This window comes from Stenella coeruleoalba (genome assembly GCF_951394435.1).
Source record: "Stenella coeruleoalba genome assembly, chromosome: 1".
NCBI classification, from domain to species: Eukaryota; Metazoa; Chordata; class Mammalia; order Artiodactyla; family Delphinidae; genus Stenella; species Stenella coeruleoalba.
In genome coordinates this window covers 2009609-2030852 of record NC_137169.1, presented here as the reverse complement: position 1 = coordinate 2030852, position 21244 = coordinate 2009609, and the positions used below count along the sequence as shown (strand labels likewise).

General features: G+C 66.5%; 1 protein-coding gene across 5 annotated transcripts; it reads right to left on the bottom strand.

Moving 5' to 3' along the window:
* Window positions 1–355: 355 nt before the first annotated feature.
* On the bottom strand, window positions 356–20966 carry ARHGEF16 (Rho guanine nucleotide exchange factor 16). Of its 5 annotated transcripts, none has more exons than XM_079941880.1 (15): window positions 20687–20966; window positions 13520–14123; window positions 11705–11750; window positions 10487–10656; window positions 8799–8855; window positions 8184–8344; window positions 6985–7137; window positions 6679–6808; window positions 5821–5895; window positions 5399–5491; window positions 3444–3595; window positions 3074–3301; window positions 2151–2224; window positions 1552–1653; window positions 356–1016 (listed from the first exon to the last, which is right to left on the bottom strand). In XM_079941880.1, exons 2-15 carry the CDS (start codon window positions 14102–14104, stop codon window positions 877–879), a joined length of 2166 nt encoding a protein of 721 aa, XP_079798006.1. In that variant the 5' UTR covers window positions 14105–14123; window positions 20687–20966; the 3' UTR covers window positions 356–876. The 5 variants fall into 5 exon arrangements, with proteins under 5 accessions (XP_079798006.1, XP_079798009.1, XP_079798008.1 ...); XM_079941883.1 differs by having other exon boundaries at window positions 3074–3262; XM_079941882.1 differs by having other exon boundaries at window positions 10511–10656.
* Window positions 20967–21244: the final 278 nt, after the last annotated feature.

The window sequence follows — 21244 nt, the reverse complement described above, 5'->3', positions numbered from 1 at the left end:
CCCAGGGAATCCTCGGGGAGCAGACCAGCTGGGAGGTGAGGGATGAGAGGACACCGCAGAGGGGTTCCCACAGCCTCTGCCATGTCCCCGAGTCCCCCAGCCCCACCGGCCAGGCTCAGCCTCAAGGGGCTTCATGGGGATGGGCTTGCCCATGACGCTCCAGGTGGACAGGTGTGGCAGGCCCAAGGACTCACACAGGGTGACCATGAATGGGGGCCCAGTACAGGTGACCACACGGCGGGGGGGGACCAGTCCCGCCCACAGCACGTTGGGAATTTCTCAGGGACTGGTGTGGCCTTCACTGGGGCTCAGAAATGTGCAAATCCAGGTGTTAAAGAAGTACTTTAATGTCTCAAAGTCACAATTCCAGTGCTGGCCCTGCAGGGTCACCTGCCGGCAGCTGGTTCTCCTCTGGGAACATGGGGCAGCCCTGGGTACTCAAGGCTGGGGCAGGAGGGGTGCAGGAGGGCGAGCCCTCCAGGCCACCCATGCTCTTCTGAGGGCCATCCGCCTCGATCACTCGCCCACTGCATAACTGCCCTGTGGGTGCACGGGGAGCAGGGCGGGGCACCAGGAGCTGGGGGACGGCGGCCAGCAAGCAGGCCTGGCTGGGCTCCTCCCAGGGACGCAGCCTGGGGTCAGGGCTGGCACGGCTCCTGAGCTTGCCGGGAGGATGCCCCTCCTGAGGGCGTATGGCCTTCCTCCTTGGAAGTGTCCGGAGCCTGCGCTGCAGCCCATGGGGCCTTGGGAGGCCAGGGAGCTTTCAGGCCCTGGGGGCAAGCCCTCTGCGCTCGCTGGGGATGGACTCCACTTGCTGGAGTGTGGACCAACGCTGCATGGCCGCAGCCTGGCCTGGCGAGGTGCCGGCAGGTCCGGCTACACGTCCGTCTCCACCCGCAGCCGCTCCATCCTGCGCATGTTGCCCTCCACGGCCACGCGGCTCGTGATGCTCCGGGCTAAGTCCTCAGGGAACCAGCCCGTCTCTCCATCCCGCAGCCTCTCGCCATAGAGCCATCCTGGACCCAGACCCGGGGCAGGTGAGAGCAGGCTCCTGGGCACCAGGCAGGGGCCCCTGTGTCGGCTCCCCCTCGGAGCTGCTGTTCCAGAAGACGCCAGGGCCAGGCATCCCTCGGAGCAGACCCCCCTCCCCGTCTTGCCCCAGGTCACGTGGGCACCTGGTCTTCCATCAGGTGCTCGGCCCCAACACTGGGCTCAGGGGCTGAGCTCACGCCAGCCAGCTCGCTCCGTCCTGTGCAGGTACTTGCAGGGGCCACCCTCCCGCTTAGGATACAGAGTGACCAAGAACCCACTTCTGGTCCTGCAACTCGGGGACATTTGAGACGTCCTTGAGGGAGGGTACTGAAGGGGGCCCTGGAATCAGGCCCACTGTGAGTACATGCCTACTTCCGGGGTGGGGGCTCTCAGGGCAGCTGACCATGCCAGTGTGCTCTGGACCCTTGCTGGGGCCCCCAGGCTCTCACTCAGCACTGGTCTGCCCGGCCCCTCCCACCTGCCCCACGTGCATCCCCCAGGCCCATCCCCTGTGCTCACCGTCCTCTTGCTCCAGGACCAGGACCACATCTGCCTGCTGCAGTGTGATCTCGTCCGCCTGCTTGGCCAAGTAGGCCTTGGTGATCTCCACCTGGAGCAGGTCTGGCAGGGAGGGCAGGCCTCAGGAGCAGGACTATTCCAGGGAGGGGGTGGGCTCCAGTCCCAACACACCCCCTGTGGCTTGGTCTCGGTGGGGCCCAGGGGCCCCCAGGCGTCCCAGCACACGGTCACGTGGCAGCTTCCCTCCGGCTAAAGCTGGGACCCCTCCAGAGGCTGCGGGACCTGCTGCTCCCACTTTCAGGGCCCAAATGCCCAGCACCAGCAGAGGGTGCACCCAGCTTCTAAGGGGCCAGCCCACTCCAGCTCCTTGGCCTCAGTTTCCCCAGCTACTGAGCAACAGGGAGGATGAGGCCCTGAGACAGTGCAGATAGACACACACGTGCCTGGGGCTGGGGCCCCTTACCTGGCAGGTCACCCTGGGGGCAGGCTGTGGGGTGGACAGAGGGCTGGACAGCACCTCTCCCCTTCAGGCCCACCCCCCACCCCAGGGCAGGGAAGGGGTTGTGAGCCCTGCTGTGTTTGGGGGGGCAGGCGCTTACCTCCTTTGTTAGTGGGGTCTGGCTGCCGCCTCTCCCAGTGCGTGAGTGCTGTGATCCACCGCGCGCGGTCACTCCTGGGGGCAGAGCGCACATGAGCGAGGCCCGAGCTGACGACCTTTGCTTCACACTCCCCACCCAGTGTGGCACGGTGGGAGGGTCGGGGTGTCCCTGAGCCCCCCACAGCCTTCGAGGTGGGAAGGCAGTGGGATGAAGGATTACGCTGCCCGGGCACACTTTGTGAGCCGGCCGGGAGCTGGAGGTGTAAGTGGGTGGCCCCTCTGGTCTCCCTGACCCATTGCGCTGGGGGCCGAGGCGCAGGAAGTCACAGGCTCGGGAAGGAGCGGCAGGCAGGCCTCCCCCAGGCAGGCTGACCCCGAGTCACATCTGGCCAGGGACATGGAGTCGGGCGGCGGCTGCACCCACAGGGCTCAGGCTGCCCTGCTTCCTGGCGCTGGACCCCAAGCGCCCTGCCCCGTCAGCTTGCTGTTAGCAGCGCTCAGCCTCAGCTTCCCACCTGGAAAGGGGGCCGTGCTGGAGGAAGCATGGAGACCCAGCCAGCACCTTTCTGTGCGCTGGTTCCCCCACCGTCTGCCCTCACTGCCCTGCATGGCCCCCACCCTGTGCTCCAGCCCCACTGTCCTCCTGGCAGGGGCCTCCTGCCTCACGGTCTTTGCACTGCCGTGCCTCTGCCGCAGGCCCCTCCCCAGGGCCCCAGCCAGTGCTCCCTCCCCTGCCTTGTTTCTCCTTGGACATACAGGACAGTTCAGCCACGTATTTTGCAGCTGGCGTGTCCCCCTCCCGGGAGTGTGAACTGCTTGAGGACTAGGCCATCCCTGGCATAGTGCAGTGCCCGGAACCCTGGATCAGGCATCCCGTCCCCACGGAGGTCTCAGGATCACCCCCGCAGAGCCCTCCCATCTTACGCTGAGTCGGAGGATAGCAGGATCTTCTCCTGGCGGCCCTCACTGTTGTGCAGCAGGGTCAGCTGGAAGGTGTGCGGTACGAAGGAGCTGCGGTTGCCGCCCCCCGGCAGAGAGGCCTCCGAGGGCTCCATCTTCTGGACCTGGATGTGGTCCAGCTGGGCGTAGTCCTGGACCACGAAGCTGTCCTCACTGCAGGGAGACAGGCGGTCGGCCAGATGCTGCAGAGGTCTGTGGGCAGCCCGAGGGCCAGTCAGCCGGAAGGATGCTCTCGAGAGCTGGCCCCAGCCCACCTCCCCAGCTCCAAGGCCGCGGCTGCTGCCTGCTCCCCGTCACAAGGCCATGCAGCCTGGTGACCACAGGCGGGGCCCACCTCTTCTTCTTGGTGACCACGAGGACGTCGTTGAACAGGAACAGGTAGCATGTCGGCCGGCTGGAGAGTTTTCGGAAAAGCCCGGTTTCTTCCACCACGAAGAGCTCCCCGCGCTTCAGCAACCAGCGGGAAGCAGAGATCAGCGGGAGGGACTGGGGGCAGAGCGGGGACAGGGTGAGTCCCGGGGGTGGCAGGGATGTGCAGCCATGGGGACTGAGCCCTGCCTCTGGGACGGGGTGACCAGGCCTCCCTGGGCTGCACCGAGGAAGGAGTGTGACTGTCCAGGCCTCAGGCAAAGGGCTGTTCAGGCCGCGGACAGGAGCTCAGGGGGCGGCTGCTCTGTGCCTGGCCCGGGCCCAGACCTCGCGCAGCAACCTAGGACAGGCCTGCCCTGCTTCCAGCCGGGCCCAGGGGCCCACAGGGCACCTACCGAGGGCTCCCCTCAAACCAGGGGACGAAGGCTGCTCTGGGGAAGCCTCCTGGCCCGCCTCACACCAAGCAGGGGGCTCGGATGGCTGCCTCTACGCAGGCTGTGAGGAACCCCTGATCTGCGGGGCCACCTCTGGCATCCAGGGGCCTCTGCTGCAAACGGAGCTCCCTCCCCTTCCGCGGCCCAGAGAACAGGCCCGGCTAAGGCAGACACCCCTGCCTCCGCCACATGGGTCCCATGTCGCCATGGCCGGTGCTCAGACAGCCTTCCGCCAGCAAGGCTGGCGCGCTCTGGCCTGTCAAGCCGGAAGTGGAGGGGCAGGCAGGGCAGGCTTGGTGGGGACGGAGCCAGGAGGCCCTGCCCACCAGCCTCTGCCCCCCTGACACGCCCCACCGGACACCTCACCCCTCCTGGGGCTCTGAGCCCCCGCACCCCCACCTGGGCCAGCTGCTCTCCTGCCCTCATGCCCTCCAGTTTCGAGACGTGGGGGTAGAGGGGTGAGAGGCCCGCTCAGGGGTCAGCCAGGCCCAGGGTTGGGTCTTTGCTCTGGTTGGGGGTGTACTTCACCCCAAACGTGACATCTGCTGCCCGGCCGAGAGGCTCACGACCCCGGCCAAGGGTGTGGGCTCAGTGGGTCCGTGGCCGTCATCACCCAAACGCCTCCTCTGTGAAGCCACCCTGACTCACCCCAAGGAGCCTGCGGCCCTTGTCGGAGCCTCTGTGCCCTCCCTGCTCGGCCTCCGGCCCCGCCCACGGCACTGGTTCCCATCGGCTCCGGCCTGCCGGCCGCCTCTGGGGGCTAGAGGTCAGCAGCTCAGCCTGACTGATGATAAGCTGGGGCCGGGCCCACAGAGCTGCCCCAGGGACCCTCCGAGACTCCTGCGCCCCCGCATGCCCACAGGGGTCTGCTGCAGCCAGGCCGTGGGGGGAGGGGAGAGCCAGGGCAGTGGGGCGGGGCAGAGGCTGCCTCCAGGCCCCGATTCCAGAGAGTTGCTGCTGGGGCAGCGCCTGGACGGCACAAGGATGGGCTAGTCTGTGGGATGGTGGGGAGCCGTGTGGGCAGAGGTCTGAGCTCTGCTTGCTTGGGTGGAGCTGTAGGCTGCCTAGACCCCCGCCCCCAGGACCAACAGACCCATCCTGGCCCCAGCAGGAAGCCTGAGCTGGCCCTGAGGTCGTCCAGCCCCCGCTCCCAGCACAGCTGACGAGGAGCCTGGGCCCAGGCTGAGCCCTGCCACTGGGCCTGCCACCGGCTCCCCGTCACCGGCCCCGGGGTCTGCCCTCTGCCGCTGCAGACCCACCGCAGGCAAGGGGGCGGTGGAGCTGAGACCTGAGGCCGAGGAGCACGCTCTCAGGTGGGAAGAGGCCTGGAGAGGTCGAGGCGGAGGCCCAGCCCTGGGCTTCACCGGCGGGGGGCAGGGGGTCGCCCCAGAGGCCTCTCTCCAGCCTGCACGCTGGGGGGCGCTGACCCCCGACCGCACACAGAGCCGGGCCGGGGGACAGTCGGGGGCCGCTGGGGCCCACCTACCTTGACCTTGCTGAAGTCCAGCTGCGTGTGCAGTGTGTACATCTGCTCCATGCGCTCCATCCGGTGGGCCCCCTCGTTGCACTGCTTCACCAGCTACCGGGCGCGCACGCGAGAGCAAGTGCTGAGGGCCGGCCCACAGCCGGCGCCAGACCCCACGCCCGCCCCGTCCAGCCGAGCCTGGCCCCCGCGGCAGCGGCCCTCACGGCTGTCCTGGTCCCTGCCCGCCCCGGGCTCAGCGACTGTGTGAGCGGCCCTCTCTCTGAGCCTCAGTTTCCCCACCGGCACCGTGAGGAGCTTGCGAGGGACCGTCTGGAGACCCTCTCTGCCCCGCCTTCAGGGTCTCTGCCGACGGGTGGGCGTGGGGACAGAGCTCGGGGCTGGGCTGGGGCTGGGCGCCGCCTCCCCTACCCTGGACCCCTCACCTTGCTGATGGCCTTGAGTGCCCGGCTGGCGGCCTTGTATCTCTCGGGGTGGCCCTGAGTCTTGAGGCAGAGTGTCTGCAGGAGGAGACCAGACGTGAGAAGCCACACGCAGCCTTCTGCACCCCGGCTCAGGGGCCTGCCCGGGGCAGGGGCTCCCCTACCAGCGCCAGACCCCGGGGGGCACCCAGGCCCCACCCCTTCAGTTCTTGGCTGTGGTGCTCCAGCCTGGGACGCCCCTGAAGCCTCTATTTCTCCACTTCCCCGAGGGCCCGGAGGGTCTGATATCCTGTCTGCCTGGGATGCTGACCCGCCCTGCACGGGCCACATGCTGCCTCTGAGAGCTCAGCTGGGCTCCTGCCATGTGCGGGCTCTTGTGTGCCTGTGTGTGTACGTGTACCTTTCACCCCACAAGGCCCGCTGCCCCATGAGCTGGCATCTCAGAGCACAAGCCACTCCAGGAAGCCCCTCGGAGCCCCTCTGTCCACAAAACGGGGACGGTGACGGTGCCTGGGTCACCCCAGGCCCACGCCCAGGACAACTGGCCGAGGGTAGGGGGAAGCAACAACCCTGACCGATGCTCGGCAGGGGTCTGGGCGACACCGGATCAGACTCAGGACACGAATGAACCCCGTAACCATCAAGCAGATGAACAGAATCCAGCAAGTGCTGGAGCAGCTGCCGGCAGAGGGAGTTCACGGGTGGTGCTGCTGACAGCGGCCACAGCCACTGTGGCCATTAAAGCCGTCCTGTAATTGTCCTCACGACCATACACAACAGACAGAGCGGGGGGAGAAGATCAGGAGGGAGCAATGCTCTCTGCCTGCAGATGGACCCCGGGCCACCTCCCTGTGCACTCACGTCCGTCAGCAGGGGCAGCCGGGTCACCCTCTGCATGGGCAGGATCAGGAAGGAGATCATGGGCAGACCCCCGCACGCGGGCCGTTGCTCGATCTCCCTCAGGGCCTCTCGGAAGGCAGCGCTGCTGCTTCTGCAACAGAGAAAGGGGTTCTCAGCCGCGGCGCGAGGCGAGGCCAGTCCATCAGGAGAAATCGGGCGGAAGCTGCAGAAGCCGGGCTGCGAGCAGCAACGTGCCCCGCGGCAAGGGGCCGGAGCCTCCCGAGGCCACCCCCGCCGGCCCCGTCCCAGGCCCCGGGGCCGGCTCACGTCAGCTGCTGCAGGGCGCGCTGCTGGTAGACCTCGTTGGAGCAGTAGGAGACGTAGGGGTGGAAGTGCCGCTCGGCGTGCTCTTCCAGGATGTCACTGACGTCCTCCACGCACACCTGCGCCCTGTGCCGCTTCTCCAGGTCCTCGAAGAACCTGTGGGAGCGACGTGAGGCCCAAGGGCTGCTGGGCTGTCCGTGGCCCTGCACGCGTGAGCGCACACATGCGCACACGCACACGCACAGAGCAAGGCTCCCAGAGGCACCCACACCAGGTGCTGGGGGGGTCAGCTGCTAGGGCCCCCCTGGGAAAACCCCAGGACAGATCAGCTCCTAAACCTGAAATAACGGCACACACCCATGGCCAGATCCAAGGCCACTTCCTGCTAGAGTCTCGCAGACTCTAGCCAGCATCGTGGGGAGCAGACGGTAGGACAAAAAATTTGCCACTTTGACTGGATTCCCTGGGACTTGGGTCAGAATTGCCGGGAGCCGCCTGGAGCCCCGGCTGCCTCTGCCCGGTGCAAGGCAGGGGCAGGGGTTCTGCTCCTTGCAGGTGATTGGGGTCTGACACCTGATCGTCTCCCATATGCCTCACCCCAGTCTGCAAGGGGGCAGGAATGGGACCCACCCCCTCAGGTTAGGGAGGGGACGCTGAGGCTCAGGGCGACGCCACAGGGTGTTATGGGGTCGCCTAGGGTGCAGGGCAGTGAGGGGCCGGACCCACACAGGTGCTACCTGGACCTCGCCCTCCATGGGAGTAAACACACACACACGCACACACACACACTTGCTGCCACACATGCATGCACATGAACACACACACACACAGAGGCCCTGGCAGGCCTGCAGCTACACACCCGGCCCCTCCTCCACCTTCTGGCCCTGCAACCAGAGCCCTGGGCCAGGCACCAAACACCTCGGCCCGGAACACGACCCGGGGCTGCAACTCAAGGCCGCCTCTAGCCTGCTCCGTCCCGCGGGCACCTCACGCCTCGTCACTGGCCCTCTGTGCTTGCACGTCCCCAGGGCCAGCTCTTGGTGGCCGCGGGCCCCGTAAGGTTCTCACGCTCCCTGCCCCCAGGGCTGCTCCAGGCCGTCCATCTGCACTCGCAGACCGGGGTCACCCAGAGCCCCAGCCTCCCCACCCTCGAGAGCCTGCGCCATCGGGTGCTGGGCCGACGGGCTGGGCCCGGGCCTGACCTCTGGCTGGCGCTCAGCACGTCGGTGATGTTGGAGAAGAGGTGGTGGTGCTCTGTCTGGGTCATGGTCGCCCGCAGCTCCCGGGACTGCAGGAACTCGGCCACCAGGATGCCGAGGCTGTGCTGGTACGAGAACTCGGATATGAGGATCTCGAAGATGGCCTGGGGCGAGAGCAGAGCGGACGTTGGGGCAGCTGTGCCCGCCAGGCCCTGCCTGGAGCTGCCCTGCCACACACGGGGCCTGGCCCGGGTGCACGGGTGACCAGTGCTCAGGCCGCGGGGAGATGATTGGGGGGCAGGGGGCAGGTCGGGACTCGGGCCCCCTGGACAGGACACAGGCTGGGGCCGTCAGCGCGGCCGTGGGGACATGAGCCCGAGTCCTGGGCTTGCACTCTGGCTCGGGCACTGATGAGCTGTGGCACTGGCAAGGGCTCCCACCCTCGCCCGGAAAGTGGGTAACGGTAGCCCCCCCAGCCCCACCCCAGCCAGGGCATCAGCCATCGCTGGGTACCGGGAGGCAGCCAATGGGCCAGTGGGCGACGTCACCAGGGCTGTGGTCCCCGCGCCCCCCACCGGCGTGTCAGAAGCAGGGCCACGCCCCCAGCCCACCCCTCACCTCCTGCCTCTCGTGCTCCTCGGCGGGCAGCTTGTCCAGGATGCCCGACTCCACCACCTGAGGACGGCACGGGCTCGAGTCACCGGAAGCTCATCCTGCCACCGGGCCAGAGCCAGCACGGAGCCAGAGATGCCGGGCTGGCCGGGCGGAGCTGCACCTCGTGGGGCACCTGGACCGCCGAGCTGGCCTGTTCCTGCTCGGTCCCCTCACCCAGGTCTCTCTTCTCCAAGGACACCGCCCCCCTCAGAGGGGCCCTGGGGCAGCCGAGGAAGGGCATGGGTGTCCGGAGGGAAAGGCCTCTTCAGGGATGGGACGGGGGCTCTGTCCCAAAGAGCTGCCGGGGGCTGGGAGGTGGTGGACAGACTCAGAAGCACCCGGGAAAGCTGAGGGGCGTGCTGAGCACAGGGCCACGACTCAGGCACACCTGGGCCAGGTGAGCGAGCACCCTGCCCGGAGGTAGGGGTGACACCGTTCCAGCATGGCGCACTGCCCCGCTCTCCACCCCTCAGGCCCCTTGACCCCTGGCTGCCCCGGCTGGAGCGTGGCTCACTCGGCCACAGTATGCCCGCCGAGTGCCTGCAGAGCCTGCCGGGGGCGACCCTCTGCAGGACCAGGGCCACCCGATTCGTGCTCCCCTCCCCAGCGGGCTGGGCGGAGGCTGCCAGCAATGCCTGAGCTGGGAAGGTAAATCCTACGCGTCCTCGGACCCAGAGGCTCGGCCGAGACGCCTGAGCTCAGGTGACGGGAGCAGAACCTCCGGCAGCATTTCTAGGATGAACCGTCCTGGATCCCACCCCTGACCCGGGAGGTCGCGCACAGGCACCTCCGGGCACGCAGCTGGCGCCTGGCGGGTGGGAACACACGTGCGCTTCCGGAACTTTCCGTCTGCCGGCCCTAACCCCGCCCCGTCCTGGGCCCTCCCTGGCCGGCGGCCCCATGGCATGCAGTGTCCTGGATCTCGGTGGGCGGTCACGGTGCCTCGGCCCCTCTCCTGCCCCACGGGATGCAAACGAGGAGGCCTGTTGTACCGCAGACTGAGGAACAGCCAGACGCCCCTCCCTGCTGCCCCCGCGCCCACAGCCCGCACTGCAGCTCCGTCCCTCGGCTCCCAGGGGACGGCGTCAGGAGGCTGTCTGCCCCAGGGCCAGCTGCGCCCTCCTGGGGTAGCGAGAGCTGCCTTCCTGGGTACCTGCTTGGAGCACCGGCGCCTCTGTCCCAGCCGCGCTCCACTGGGAACCCACAGCCCTGCGGGGCAGGGACCAGCCCCATTTTCAGGCGTGGAAGGTGAGGGGGCACCTGGCAGTGGCGCACAGCTCCGGCCGGGCCTCTCCCCTCCCCTCTGGCCTACTCACTTGGACCCTCCTGGCACTTTCTGGGCACAGTCCCCTGGGAGGAGGTCCCCTGTGCCCCCAGGTCCCTACAGGTCAGCCTGAGCAGGGAGCTCAGGGAGGGTGAGGGGCTCACCCGTGGGACGACCGTCACACACACACAGATGACACGCCCCTAACCCCTCTCCCCACCGCAGCGACCACCCCCACGGGGCCCCGCAGGGCAGGGCAGCTCTGAGGCACCAGGAAGATCTCCCTGCCAGCTGGGCGCAGACAGGGCGTTTCCAGGAGGCCGCTCCCCTCACCGGGAGGACCACCCACGGGGTCGGGAGAAGGGCCTCCCCGCCAGCCCGGCCCCACCTCTGGGAGCTGACTCCAGGTGACCTGGGGGGGCCGGTAGCTCTTGACCACGATGCAGGCATCCGCCTTTTGGGTCTCCTCAGGGCTGGAGGACTCATCGAGTAAGTCGTCGTCGGACTCGTGGATGGTGTTCAGGCCTCGCTCCCGGATCTCCTGGTAGAACCGGGGATCTAGGGAGAGGGGGTGTGCGTCACCTGCAGGCCTGGGGGCTCTGAGCGGTCCTGGCACCCCAGGAACCCACACGCTGAGTCCTCCCGAGGAGGCCCTGAGAGCGTCAGGTGGTACAGGGCCCCACAGGGCAGGCTCCCCTCAGGCCGGCTGGCTCCCGCGGCTGAGCTGGCCGAGCCCAGGGCGGGGGTGGCATCCCCGTGCAGAATGTGGCACCTTCAGACCAGGGCTGAGCCAACACGTCAGAGAGTGGCACGGGCCAAACTGCACGGCCTTGGGGAGGGGACTGGGCAGCAGCCGTCCCCAGGTCGGCCGAGGGCGCTGCAGGCCACCTCCTGAGAGCCCCCCGGCCCGAGGTGAGGTTTCCCGCTCTCCGGCTCTGCAGTGGCCACGCGCTCAGCAGCCCCGCCAGGCGGGTGCGTGGCTCGGGACGGCCCTGAGGCAGCCCCTCCTTGCAGCTCCCTCCCGCCCTGGCTCCGAGACCTGGGGCCACTGCTGCTGTCCTGGGGGACGAGGCCCAATCCTGAGGCCTCCCCACGCCCGGACCTGTGGCTGTCCACAGAGGTTGGGGCTGGCAGGGAGGGGGCCCTTTCTGGCTGGGGCCCCTTACACCCACTGGCTGCTGCATCCAGGCTGGGCAGGCACCTACCCGCCAACTCCCATGGGGTCCTGCTGGCATCCACCCCTCGGCAGGCTGAAGGCACAGCCCAGATGTCACCCACGGCCCCTGAGCCTTTAACACTGGGTCCCTGTGGCCTGTGTCTCTGCACCCCAGGCCCAGGGCCCTCTGCCTGGCCCTGGGCCCACCTGCTGAGTGAGAGTGTGGAGGCTCTGTCTGCCCGCCGCCCCGGGACAGCACAGAGTCCAAGGGAACTTTCTAGGCCCATCAGAGCTGCAGGGTCAGACGGACCACCAGGCCCTCCAGTCCCCAGAGGGAACCCATCCAGCACGTGGTTCTCCGTCTCCCCCAGGATGCCCGAGTGAGACCCGCCTCCCCAGGGCCCAGCCCAGCCGCAGCGCCGCCCGACGGCGCCGCTTGGCCACACTCACCGTCCTTGAAGGAGCCCTTGTGTGCGCGTTTCCGCCCCAGCGTCTTCTGTGCAGAGAGACCCAGAGACACGGGCAGTCAGCAGGGAGGAGGGGCAGCGGGCAGCAGTCCCTGCACCTGGGCCCAGAGACCAGACCCTCCACATGTGACGCCACGCCCAACACGAGGGGCCTCTGCTGGGCATGGAGAAGGCGCTTAATAAATGTCGGCTCCACACGGAGGCAGAGGCCAGGGCAGGTAGGACGGGGTGGGATGGGGCTCAGAGCAGGCAGGGCAGGTGACCAAGGGCTGGGCAGGCCCAGGAGGGCTGCCGAGAGGAGATGCTCGGGAAGGTGGGCCTGGAGGGAAGCCGAGGCAGCACAGGTGTGGCTGGGAGATGGGCTAGAAGGGACACTGGGGTGGGAGCCAGGGCCGCACGGGGGCCCCACGAGCCCGGGACCTGGGGTGGCAGGAAGAGCAGAGCCTGGCAGGTTGGCGTCCAGCTCCAGCACAGGCCCGGGGCCCCAGCAGCTGCTGGTGGGGCTGCAGGGGTGAACTGGGGGCGGGCAGGGCTCTCAGGGCCCCATACCCTGGTCCTTCCAGTTGCCACTAAGAGCCCGCTTCCTTGGCTGGGACACCGTTTCCCCTGACCCCCAGGTGCACGGGTTCCAGGAAAGCGGGAGCTGGCTTCTCGAAATAAGTTGGAGCCTGAAACTCCCCGTGCTGGTCTGGAATGTGTGGTGCTCCCAGGTGCACCCGGCTCTCCCTGCTGCCCACCCGCACCCCCAGCGCCCCCACCCCTTCCACCTCCAGGCCCGGGCACCTGCTGTCTCTGCAGCCCGTCCTCCACCTGCCTCCCATCCTGTGTCCACACCTCTACTTTAACCCTGTCTTTTCCGGGACTCCTGACCCCCCCCGGCCCTGAGCTCGTGGGGAGCCCCACCTCTGTGCTCTCTCAGTACCCTGAGCACCCCCAGCCCAGCCCACGGGGCCCCACCACCCTGGGAGCTCTCCTGGGGCCTCTGCTCACTGGGTGCGTGAGGCCTCAGGAAACGTTGGCTGGCCGCATGAACCAAGCATGAATGAACAATGGACCCTGCAGGCCTGGCCCTGGGTGGGCGTGGAGGTGCCGGGGTCCAGGCTGTGCCCTGCCTCGCAGGCCAGGGGTGTCTCTAGCCCAAGGACAGCGGTCCTCCCTGCCCTGCCCCTCTGCACGCTGGGTCACCAGCATTCTGACAGGTGGTCTGGGCTTCTCCCCAGATCAGGGCCAGGGCTCATGGTCTGGGCAGAAGCCCGTGGTGGAGGAACCCACCGGGACGGCGCCTGTGGGCACAGACAGCCCTGAGCCGGCGGTCAGGCAGGGCAGGGAGGGAGAGCGTGCAGGGCAGCGTCCGACTTCCGAGCTGCCACAGCCCTCCTGAGTCCCCGACGGGCGCCCCTCGGGCAGACAGATTCCAGGCCAGTCCATGCTGCAAAGCCATGACTGAAATCTGTCCTTCAGATGGGCTGGCTCCCCCTCCGTGCTCAGAGCGACTTGGAGAGAAGGGCTGGTTCCTCCCCGGGCTCCGCTCCCCGCTGTGGCTGAGAGCCGGGGTCCTGGCTAACACCTTCGGTCTTCCTGAGCCTCAGCTGCCTCATCTATAAAATGGGGACATTCACACTCTGCTCACGGCCCGGCTGTAGAGCTTAACTGGAATAAACCCTCCCAGGAGCCTGCACAACGTGCGCGGCGGCGTGATGACGTGAAGGTGTGTTCGGGCCCCTTCCCTGCCCACGAGCTCCCGAGGGCCCTTGAGGCACGGCCCCCGCCCCGTTGCCCAGGCAGACGAGCCCCCTACCTTATTTCTGGCCGTGGACCGAGCAGGAGGCTGGCTGGGCTCCTCGGCCAGGGCCGGGATCTTGGGGCTGAGCTGGACGGGGCCGCCCTCACCGCTGGGGGTCCCCAGCCCCTTCATGGCCGCCCGGTAGGATTGGTTCCTCAGATTTCGTCTCAGCATCCCCCCAGGACCCGTGTCCACGTCCATGTCGTCCAGGGAGAAGCTGGGGGCCGGGAGGAGCCGGGGGTCCCGCCGGGCAGCCTCTTTGCTGAGCATGGCCGCCCCAAAGCTCTGATGGCGGGCCGGGGTCTTAGCCTTGCTGGACACAGCCAGGCTCCGGGGGATCAGCTGCTGAGTGCCCATCTTGAGGGCTGCCGGGCTCTGCGTGCTCAGGACGATGGTCCTGGGCTCCTGGGCCTCAGGGGGCGGCGACGGGGGCACCGGGGTGTCGGGCTGGAAGGCGGCATTGCTCCTGCTTTGCAGGGGGCCCCGGACCATCGGGAGCCGGGACGCTGGGTTTCCCTCGGTGTCGAGTTGCAGCTCCGAGTGGAAGCGGTGTTCCAGGAGCTTCTCCTCCGAGGAGCTGTCCGAGTGCTGCTGGGACATGCTGAGTGGCCGCGGGGACCTGGGGGAAAGGACAGAGGTGAGGGCAGCCCTGCTGCAGCCGGAGCCCGAGGTATGGCTGCCAGGATGCGGTGCTCAAAGGCTGGCTTCGCAGCCAGGAGCTGAGCTGCTACACCCTGGGCCTCGCTTTACAAATATGTAAAATGGGTACGATAATAAGTACCCAGCTTCCTGAGGATGCTGGGAAAGGTGGGGAGCTCATCCATGTCGTGCTTAAACAGGGACCTGGCCGCCGAGGGGCTCTGGTGTCACCGGTGCCGAATAGAAGGTTATCTGTGAGCCTCGAGAGGAGCGGCTGAAGGTTGAGAACTTCATACGACGCAAACGTAACATGGGGAGAACTCACTCCTTTCATTCCTTCCCATTTACTTTTAATAAGAACAAGGATAGCCACCACTCACGTGCTTCTTATAAATGCAGAACTTCTGAACGTTAAAATTACAAGGGCCGGGTAAGGGTGGAAGCCTTGTTCAGATGGAGAACTAAGATTCTAAGTCACCCGCCCAGGTGGTCCCGCTGGGAGGGAACCTCAGCTCAGAGCTACACCACGGCATCCCGTGCCACTTCCCCTGCGGACCTGGGGAGGACCGCTGACCCAGGAGTTTATCCAGCAGCTCTTGCGGGGGGAGGGCACGCCCTGCTCTCTCCCACCTGGGTGCACGCAGCCGGAGGGGGCCAGGCCTGGGATGGTGGGCGCCACCAGGGACCCACTGTCTGTCCCTGGACCCACCCGGCGGGTTCCAGCCCGAGCACACCTCACACACACACCTTGGGTCCGGGTGCTTCCCCCTGGAGGTTCTGAGCTTCAGCCCAGGAATCCCTCTGACAGGAGGCTGGGAAGGTCTGGCCACATGGGGTGGCCTAAATCACGGCACAGCGGGAACAACTCAGGGGGCCCCAGAGGCCTGGCCCTCCGCCCTGCTCTGCTGCCCCAGCTCCCAGATTCTCTGGCTAAAAGCATCCCAGGAAGGTGTGAGCAGCTCAGCCTCCCGGGCTGCAGGGAGGGGCTGCCGCTGGAGCCCTGGCCACGCCCACAGCAGGAGGACAGCCCACGCATTCCTGGGGACATTCTGAGTCCCCAGGCCTCCCTGGGCGCTGGCAGCCGTGGGTGGGTCTGCACCTTCCTGGGTCGCCCTCCCTGTGTTAACTTGGCTGCACTGTACCCAGGCCTGGCCGAGAAATGGGTTTCTTACAGGTTTCCATCTATGCAGGCCAAGCAAACGCACCCCAGTGGGCATCCAGGAGACGTCCAGCTCCTGAGTCCTTTTATCTAGCCACCGTGTATTTCCCATGGGGGTGGTTTACATTGTATAACATGGAGACTGTGGTGCCCGTGACCCCTGCCCGCCCCATCCCCTCATTCTTCCTCCTTCCTCTCCCTCCTCCCCGTCTCAGGCCCCAGGCCTGAGTCCCCTCCACTGAGCCCAGGTCCCAGACCCAGCCAGTGGCACACGTCCTCTCCCAGGAGAGGGCAAAGGCTCTTCCGGAGCCGGAAGGTGCCAGACGGAGCCTGTCAGGCCAGCCCTTGCTGGGTGTGACCTCAGTTCCAAACAAGGCAGCCGCACCCACAGGCCTGGGGCGCCACCAGCCCGGGACCCAGGCCTGAAGGGGAGGGGCACTGTGCCAGGGGCGTGGGCCACTGCCCTGCTCTTGCATGAGCTCCAGGACCCGGGCCCGGCTGGAGCCGACTCCTGGGGCTGCAGCTGTCGCAGGACCCCTGTCTTCTTCCTCCCACTGCTTAGCTGATCACAGAGCTACCTGGGCATAGGTTCAAAGGTCAAACAGCACCGGGAGGAGAGACTTATCATCCAAGATAGGCGTCCCCTCCTCCGCGCCACCCCGTCCCCCACAAACCACCACTCCTGGCTTTTCAGCGTTCCCCCAGTTTCTAAACAAGCCCCACTCGCTATTTTGAGATCTCCTAGCCTGGGGCATCACTCACCCTCCCCTGGCTGTGTGAACGAGGCTCCGCCCCCACTCCGCCATGCCCCCGTGGGTGTTTGTGTTAGCCTGGCCGGTTAATAATTCTCTCTTGTTTACTGGCTGGCTTTCTTCCGGTTAATTTTCCCCCATGCATTCCAGCGTCCCCGCCCTGGGCATCTGGATCGTGTGCTCCAGAGGGTCCAAGCATCAGTCCTCTCTCCCCAGGCCCTCCCTTCCCGGCTCTCAGGGCAGGAGCTCGGCCCCCTGACCCCCACCTGGCATCCTGGCCCTCCCTTTCCTTCCTCCCCCGCCACTGAGCTGGGGCCCAGCCCCTGGCACCTTCCCAAGGCAGCATCAAGGGAGGGAGACCTCTGAAAATGTCTTCTTTATGCCTTTAGAGTTCCACTGGAGATTATTTTCTTCCAGAATGGAGAAGCCTTCTTCCCTTGCCTTCCTGCTTTCACTGCCAACGAGGCATCCGACGCCGGTCTGACTTCACCTCCTTGGTCATGACAGGAGGCTCTCTTCCCCCCTGCTCCGCTTTACCACCTATGGGGACAGGCACGGCGACGGATCCACGTTCACTCCCTGAGCCACAGGCTTGTGCGTCCTTCCCACCTGTTTTAGGTCCGCGTGTTTTCCAGTGCTATTTCTTTGATAAATTCTCCCACCTCCGTTTGCTCTGGTCTCTTTCTGGAACAGCCTTTAGTGAGAACCCCTCACTTCTGACCTCTTCTCTCCTTCTCCTTCATCTCTTGTTCCCCTTTGTGGGAGATTCCCACCTTTCCACCAAACGATTGTTGTTTTCCTGGTCCCACGAAGAGCTCTCTCTTGCTCTTTATGCAGAGCAGCCTGTTCTTGTTTCACGGATGCCACATCCTCTTTCAATGTCCCAGTCAGCTGTTGGCTCCCATTTAGGAGACAGGCGTGTTCTGGTGGGAGACCCGTGTGCCCTGTGAGCACACACACGTGAGCACACACGTGAGCGCACACACATGAGCACATGCTTCTGCCTGGCAGGCTCTTTGGGACTCCCCACAGGGTCCATGTCTGGAGGCTTCTCCTCCAGCCAACTGGCTCTAAGAGCATCTCTTCCCACATCCTCACCGGACGCTGGCCCTTGCCTGGTGTCCTGCAGCCAGTGCAGGGGAGGGCCGAGAGCACAGTCGCAATGGCGGCCATGTTCTGTGGGCAGCAATGCCACTGAGAGAGAGAGAGACCAGACACCCGGCAGTGACCACTCGAGCCACAGAGGCAGGTCTGCTCCCCAGCAAAGGCAGCCCTGGGAAGCTCCCCCACCGATGCTGCGTGCTGTCCGTATGTCCCTCTGTCTCCCTGGCGAGCCTGTGCGTCCTTCAGGAGCAGGGATGATTTCCTGTCTACGTCCCCACAAACAGTTGGGCTCAATTCGCAAGCTGATGTGTGAACGCTGATATCGTGGGCACCTGCCTGGCTCTGCTCTCCCTGGAACCGTGTCTTCCTGAAGAGGCCTGGGTGTTCCATGTGGAGAACTATAGCCCACTTGGTACTTTGCTCCAGGTGTGCCGAATCCACCCGGGCAGCTCCACAGGAGCTTCTAGACCCATCTGTGCCCCCTCCCGGGTGACGCCCTGCTGTTTCTGCTCAGGGTGGGCTGGGGAGGGCCCCTTACGGCTGAGCCCTGGGAACCACCGCTTCTCCCTTTGCCACTAAGCAGCCCTTCCCGGTGTCCCCAGCACATGTGCAGGGGTGGGTAAGGGACAGGCGGGGCTTGGGTGGGAGGAGCGGGGGCTGGGAGTCCACAGGTGGAGGTGGGGGAGGTCTCTGGCAACCTCAGGTGACCCGACCCAGCCTGTCTGGTCCTACGTTGCACTTGGCCCTGCCCTGGCTCTGCATTTCACGCTGGCCTGGCCCAGAGGGCCCCTTGCAGCCCAGCACCCCTGGAGCCCTCGTTTTTCCTGACAGATGGGCTTCCCAGGACCCCGGCAGGCTCTGCACCGTCCCTCCTGCTGCCCTGAAGAACACAGCCCTCCTGGCCTGGGCCTGGGGCTCTGGTCGCAGCAGCTCTCACAGCCACCAGGACCCAAACCGCACCGAGTATGGGACCTGCCACCCCTTGGGTGACGTCACCACAACACCTCCATCCGTGGGACGTCTGTCCCTCTAGGTCCAGCTGACGGGCCCCTGCCTGGCGGGGCTCGGCCTCCCTGGCACCGTGCACACGACCCCATCTTTGCTCAGACAAACTTGACCCACGATGATGGCCTTGTGTTCGGGTAATTCTGCCCGGCCAGGTTCCAGACTGGAGTCACATGGAACGTGGGGCAGGATTTGGCTTCGTAAACCGTGCAGCGCGTAGCAGACACTTCTGTCCGCGGGGTGGCCGGGGGCAGCTGGGGGCTCTCAACCGGAGCGGCTTGGCCCCCCGGGGGACACTTTGCCGAGCCCGGAGACATTCTTGGCGGTCACAGCTGGGGCTGAGCTACCAGCCTCTTGTGGGCAGAGCCCAGGGACACTGCTCAATACCCTACAGGGCCCAGGACCACCCACGACAAGGAATCATCCGGAACAAATGCCTGCAGTGCTGAGGTAGAGAAGCCTCGGTCCAGCTAACTGGAGAGTCACCCGCCTCCCTAGAGGTTGAGAAGACCCGCCTGGCCGTCCTCAGTCCCGGACACAGCCTGGCAGTGGGAGGGGCAGCGGCAGGCCTCGTGCTCCGCCCACCCCGAGCAAGCCTCCTGCTGTCTCCTTCCTATGATGCCTCCGGGCACCGGCAGGCTCAGCCCGCAGTGCCCACCCAGACAGGCCCACCCGTGGCTCCCACTCCCGGCTCTGAATCCAGCCGCCCCACAAACCAGCCCCCGTGCCAGGCTTGGCTGGCACACACAGTGTCTCCCCAGAGGAGCTCCGGATAAGAAATCAGAGCCCTGACTCCGCCAGGTAGCCTGGACAGGTGACCCACGGGTGTCCTCTAAACACCTTCTCTCCTTGTGTGTCTAGCCCCTCAGGGATCTTCTGGACGGCAGGCGTTTCCCTGCTCTGCTAGGTGAGGAAACCAGGAGCAGAGGGAATGTGACCCGCTGAGGTCAGGCTGCCGGTCAGCGGAGAGCTGGGCAAGGAGCCAGGCGCTGTCCTGACCCAGATCACTGCCCCAGTGGGCCAGCTGGGTGAGTGGCGACTCTCACTAGAAATAAAGATGCTGGTACAGGCGGCCGGTCGCCTGAGAGTGACAATGGCCACAGGCGAAAGAGAGGGGCAGCTGAGATCCATTCAGAAACTGAAACTAGAATTCCAGGACCCAGTCGCGGGGAGTGGCCGTGCCCATCGGGTCACGCCACCTCACTCTGCACCTGGTTTCCTCTCGTGTGGGTGAAGAGCGTCTCCCGTGTAGGGTGAGAGACACCCCCTGTCCCGAGCCCCTGGGGAACCAGAGCCCTTGTGGAACAGAGGTGCCCCTGCCCTGCACAGATTCCTCCCCTGCAGGTGCCCAGGTAGGAGGGGGAGGGGCCTCCGCCAGCTCACTCCCCCCTGCCAGGAGAGCTTGGGAAAGCCCTGGGCAGTGCCCGTGATGTGATGCTGGCTTCTGCGGCCCATGGGCATCTGCAAGGGTGGTAACCAGAAGAGGATCCAGCTGCAGCTGAGTCAGCACCCTCTAACTGCTCCCATTTCACGGAGCAGGAAACTGAGGCCCAGGGGGCTTAAGTAACAGGTTACACAGAGCCGGGATTTGGACCTGGGGTCCCGCCCTTAAGCACTAGGCAGCAGGGGTGCAGGGTAGACTGGTTGGCCTGACAAGCGCCCACTGAGCCGCCACCAGGAGCTGCAGACTGTTCACCTCCAGGTCAGACACAGAGCTCCCGGCCGCCCCCCCACCGCGTGCCCGCTGCTGGGCTGAGGTCCACACAAATCTCAAAAAGATCCTTGCTTCCCGGATGCAGAAACGGAGGGTGGGCAGCTAAGCCAGGCGTCCTGGCAGTAAGCGGGACCCACAGCTTTGGGAGCCGAGCCCCGCCCTCCTCCCTTCCCCCTCCTTCTTAGCGGGATGGGATGCACGCCAGGACCCCTCCCTGCCGCCGAGTCTGCCTACCAGAGTGGGGGAGGAGTTTGTTCCCAGTTTGATGTGGGGAGGGGTCCTCATTCTTGGGGCTGCTACTCCTGGTGCCAAAGCAGGTTTGGGCAGCAGATTCTCCCGGGTTGCTGGGAGGGTCGTTCCGTGCGCACCCTGCCCCGCCTTTTCAAAGGTCCTGGGGCTCCCTAGGGTATCTCAGCCCTGATGCCCCAGTGGGAGCTCTGGCTGCGAGTCCCGTCCAGGGCGAGGGAGTGTCCCCTAGGGCTCAAAGGAGGGGAGGAGCAGGGAGCTGGGACGCCCGAAGCCCAGGGGAGCAGGGTGGGGGGGGTCAGAGGTCAGGGGCTCTAGGTCCAGCCAGGCTCTGTCCCCTCCCACAGCCCCCGCTGGGCAGCCACCGCGGAGGCGGGCAGCCGCAGAGTGACGCGGCCCCCGGGGCAGGGCTTGCGGGAAAAGCGAAGGGGAGGAAGTGCGCCCTCGGCCTTGCCAGCCCCCTCCCCAAGGCTCATGCCCACCACCTCGCTCACCCGTCCCTTCCCAGGCCCACCTGTCTCCCAGGCTCACCTGTTCCCCCGTCACCTGTCCCCCAGGCTTACCTGCGCCGTGGGGCGGAGGACGGAGCTACGAGCTCGGCGGCCGACGGGGGCCGGGCCACCTCCAGGCTCTGCAGGCCCCGAGCTCTGTCCCGGCCGCTCGGTCCCTCCCTGTCCCCGCCCCCCCACTTCCTGTGCGGCCCTGCAGGAGGCGGCAGCGCTCCGGCCCCACCAGGTGGGCGGCCAGGTGGGCAGGGCGCGCGCCAGGCGGCTCCTGCTCCGAGTGCCGGGCGGGAGGGGCCGGCGGGGCGCGCCCCAGGTACCTGGCTGCGCAGCCTGCGTCACTGTCCCCACCTGGCCAGCCGGCGCCCACGTGACCTGCAGCCGAGCTGCCTCGGCCTCCGAGTCCCGATTGGAGTCGCCCTTCTGGGACCGCCCTCCGCCCTTCGCCCTCCACGCCCACCGCCTCGGGCCTGGCGTCGCCTGCCAGGGTGACGCCAGGGCTACCCGGCTTCACCCCTCTGCGACTCTGCATTTCTCCTTAGGGGCCCGGCTCTGCTGCCCCCTCCTCCAGGAAGCCCTCCAAGAAGCCGACCAGCCCAGCGGGGAATCGGAGGTTTG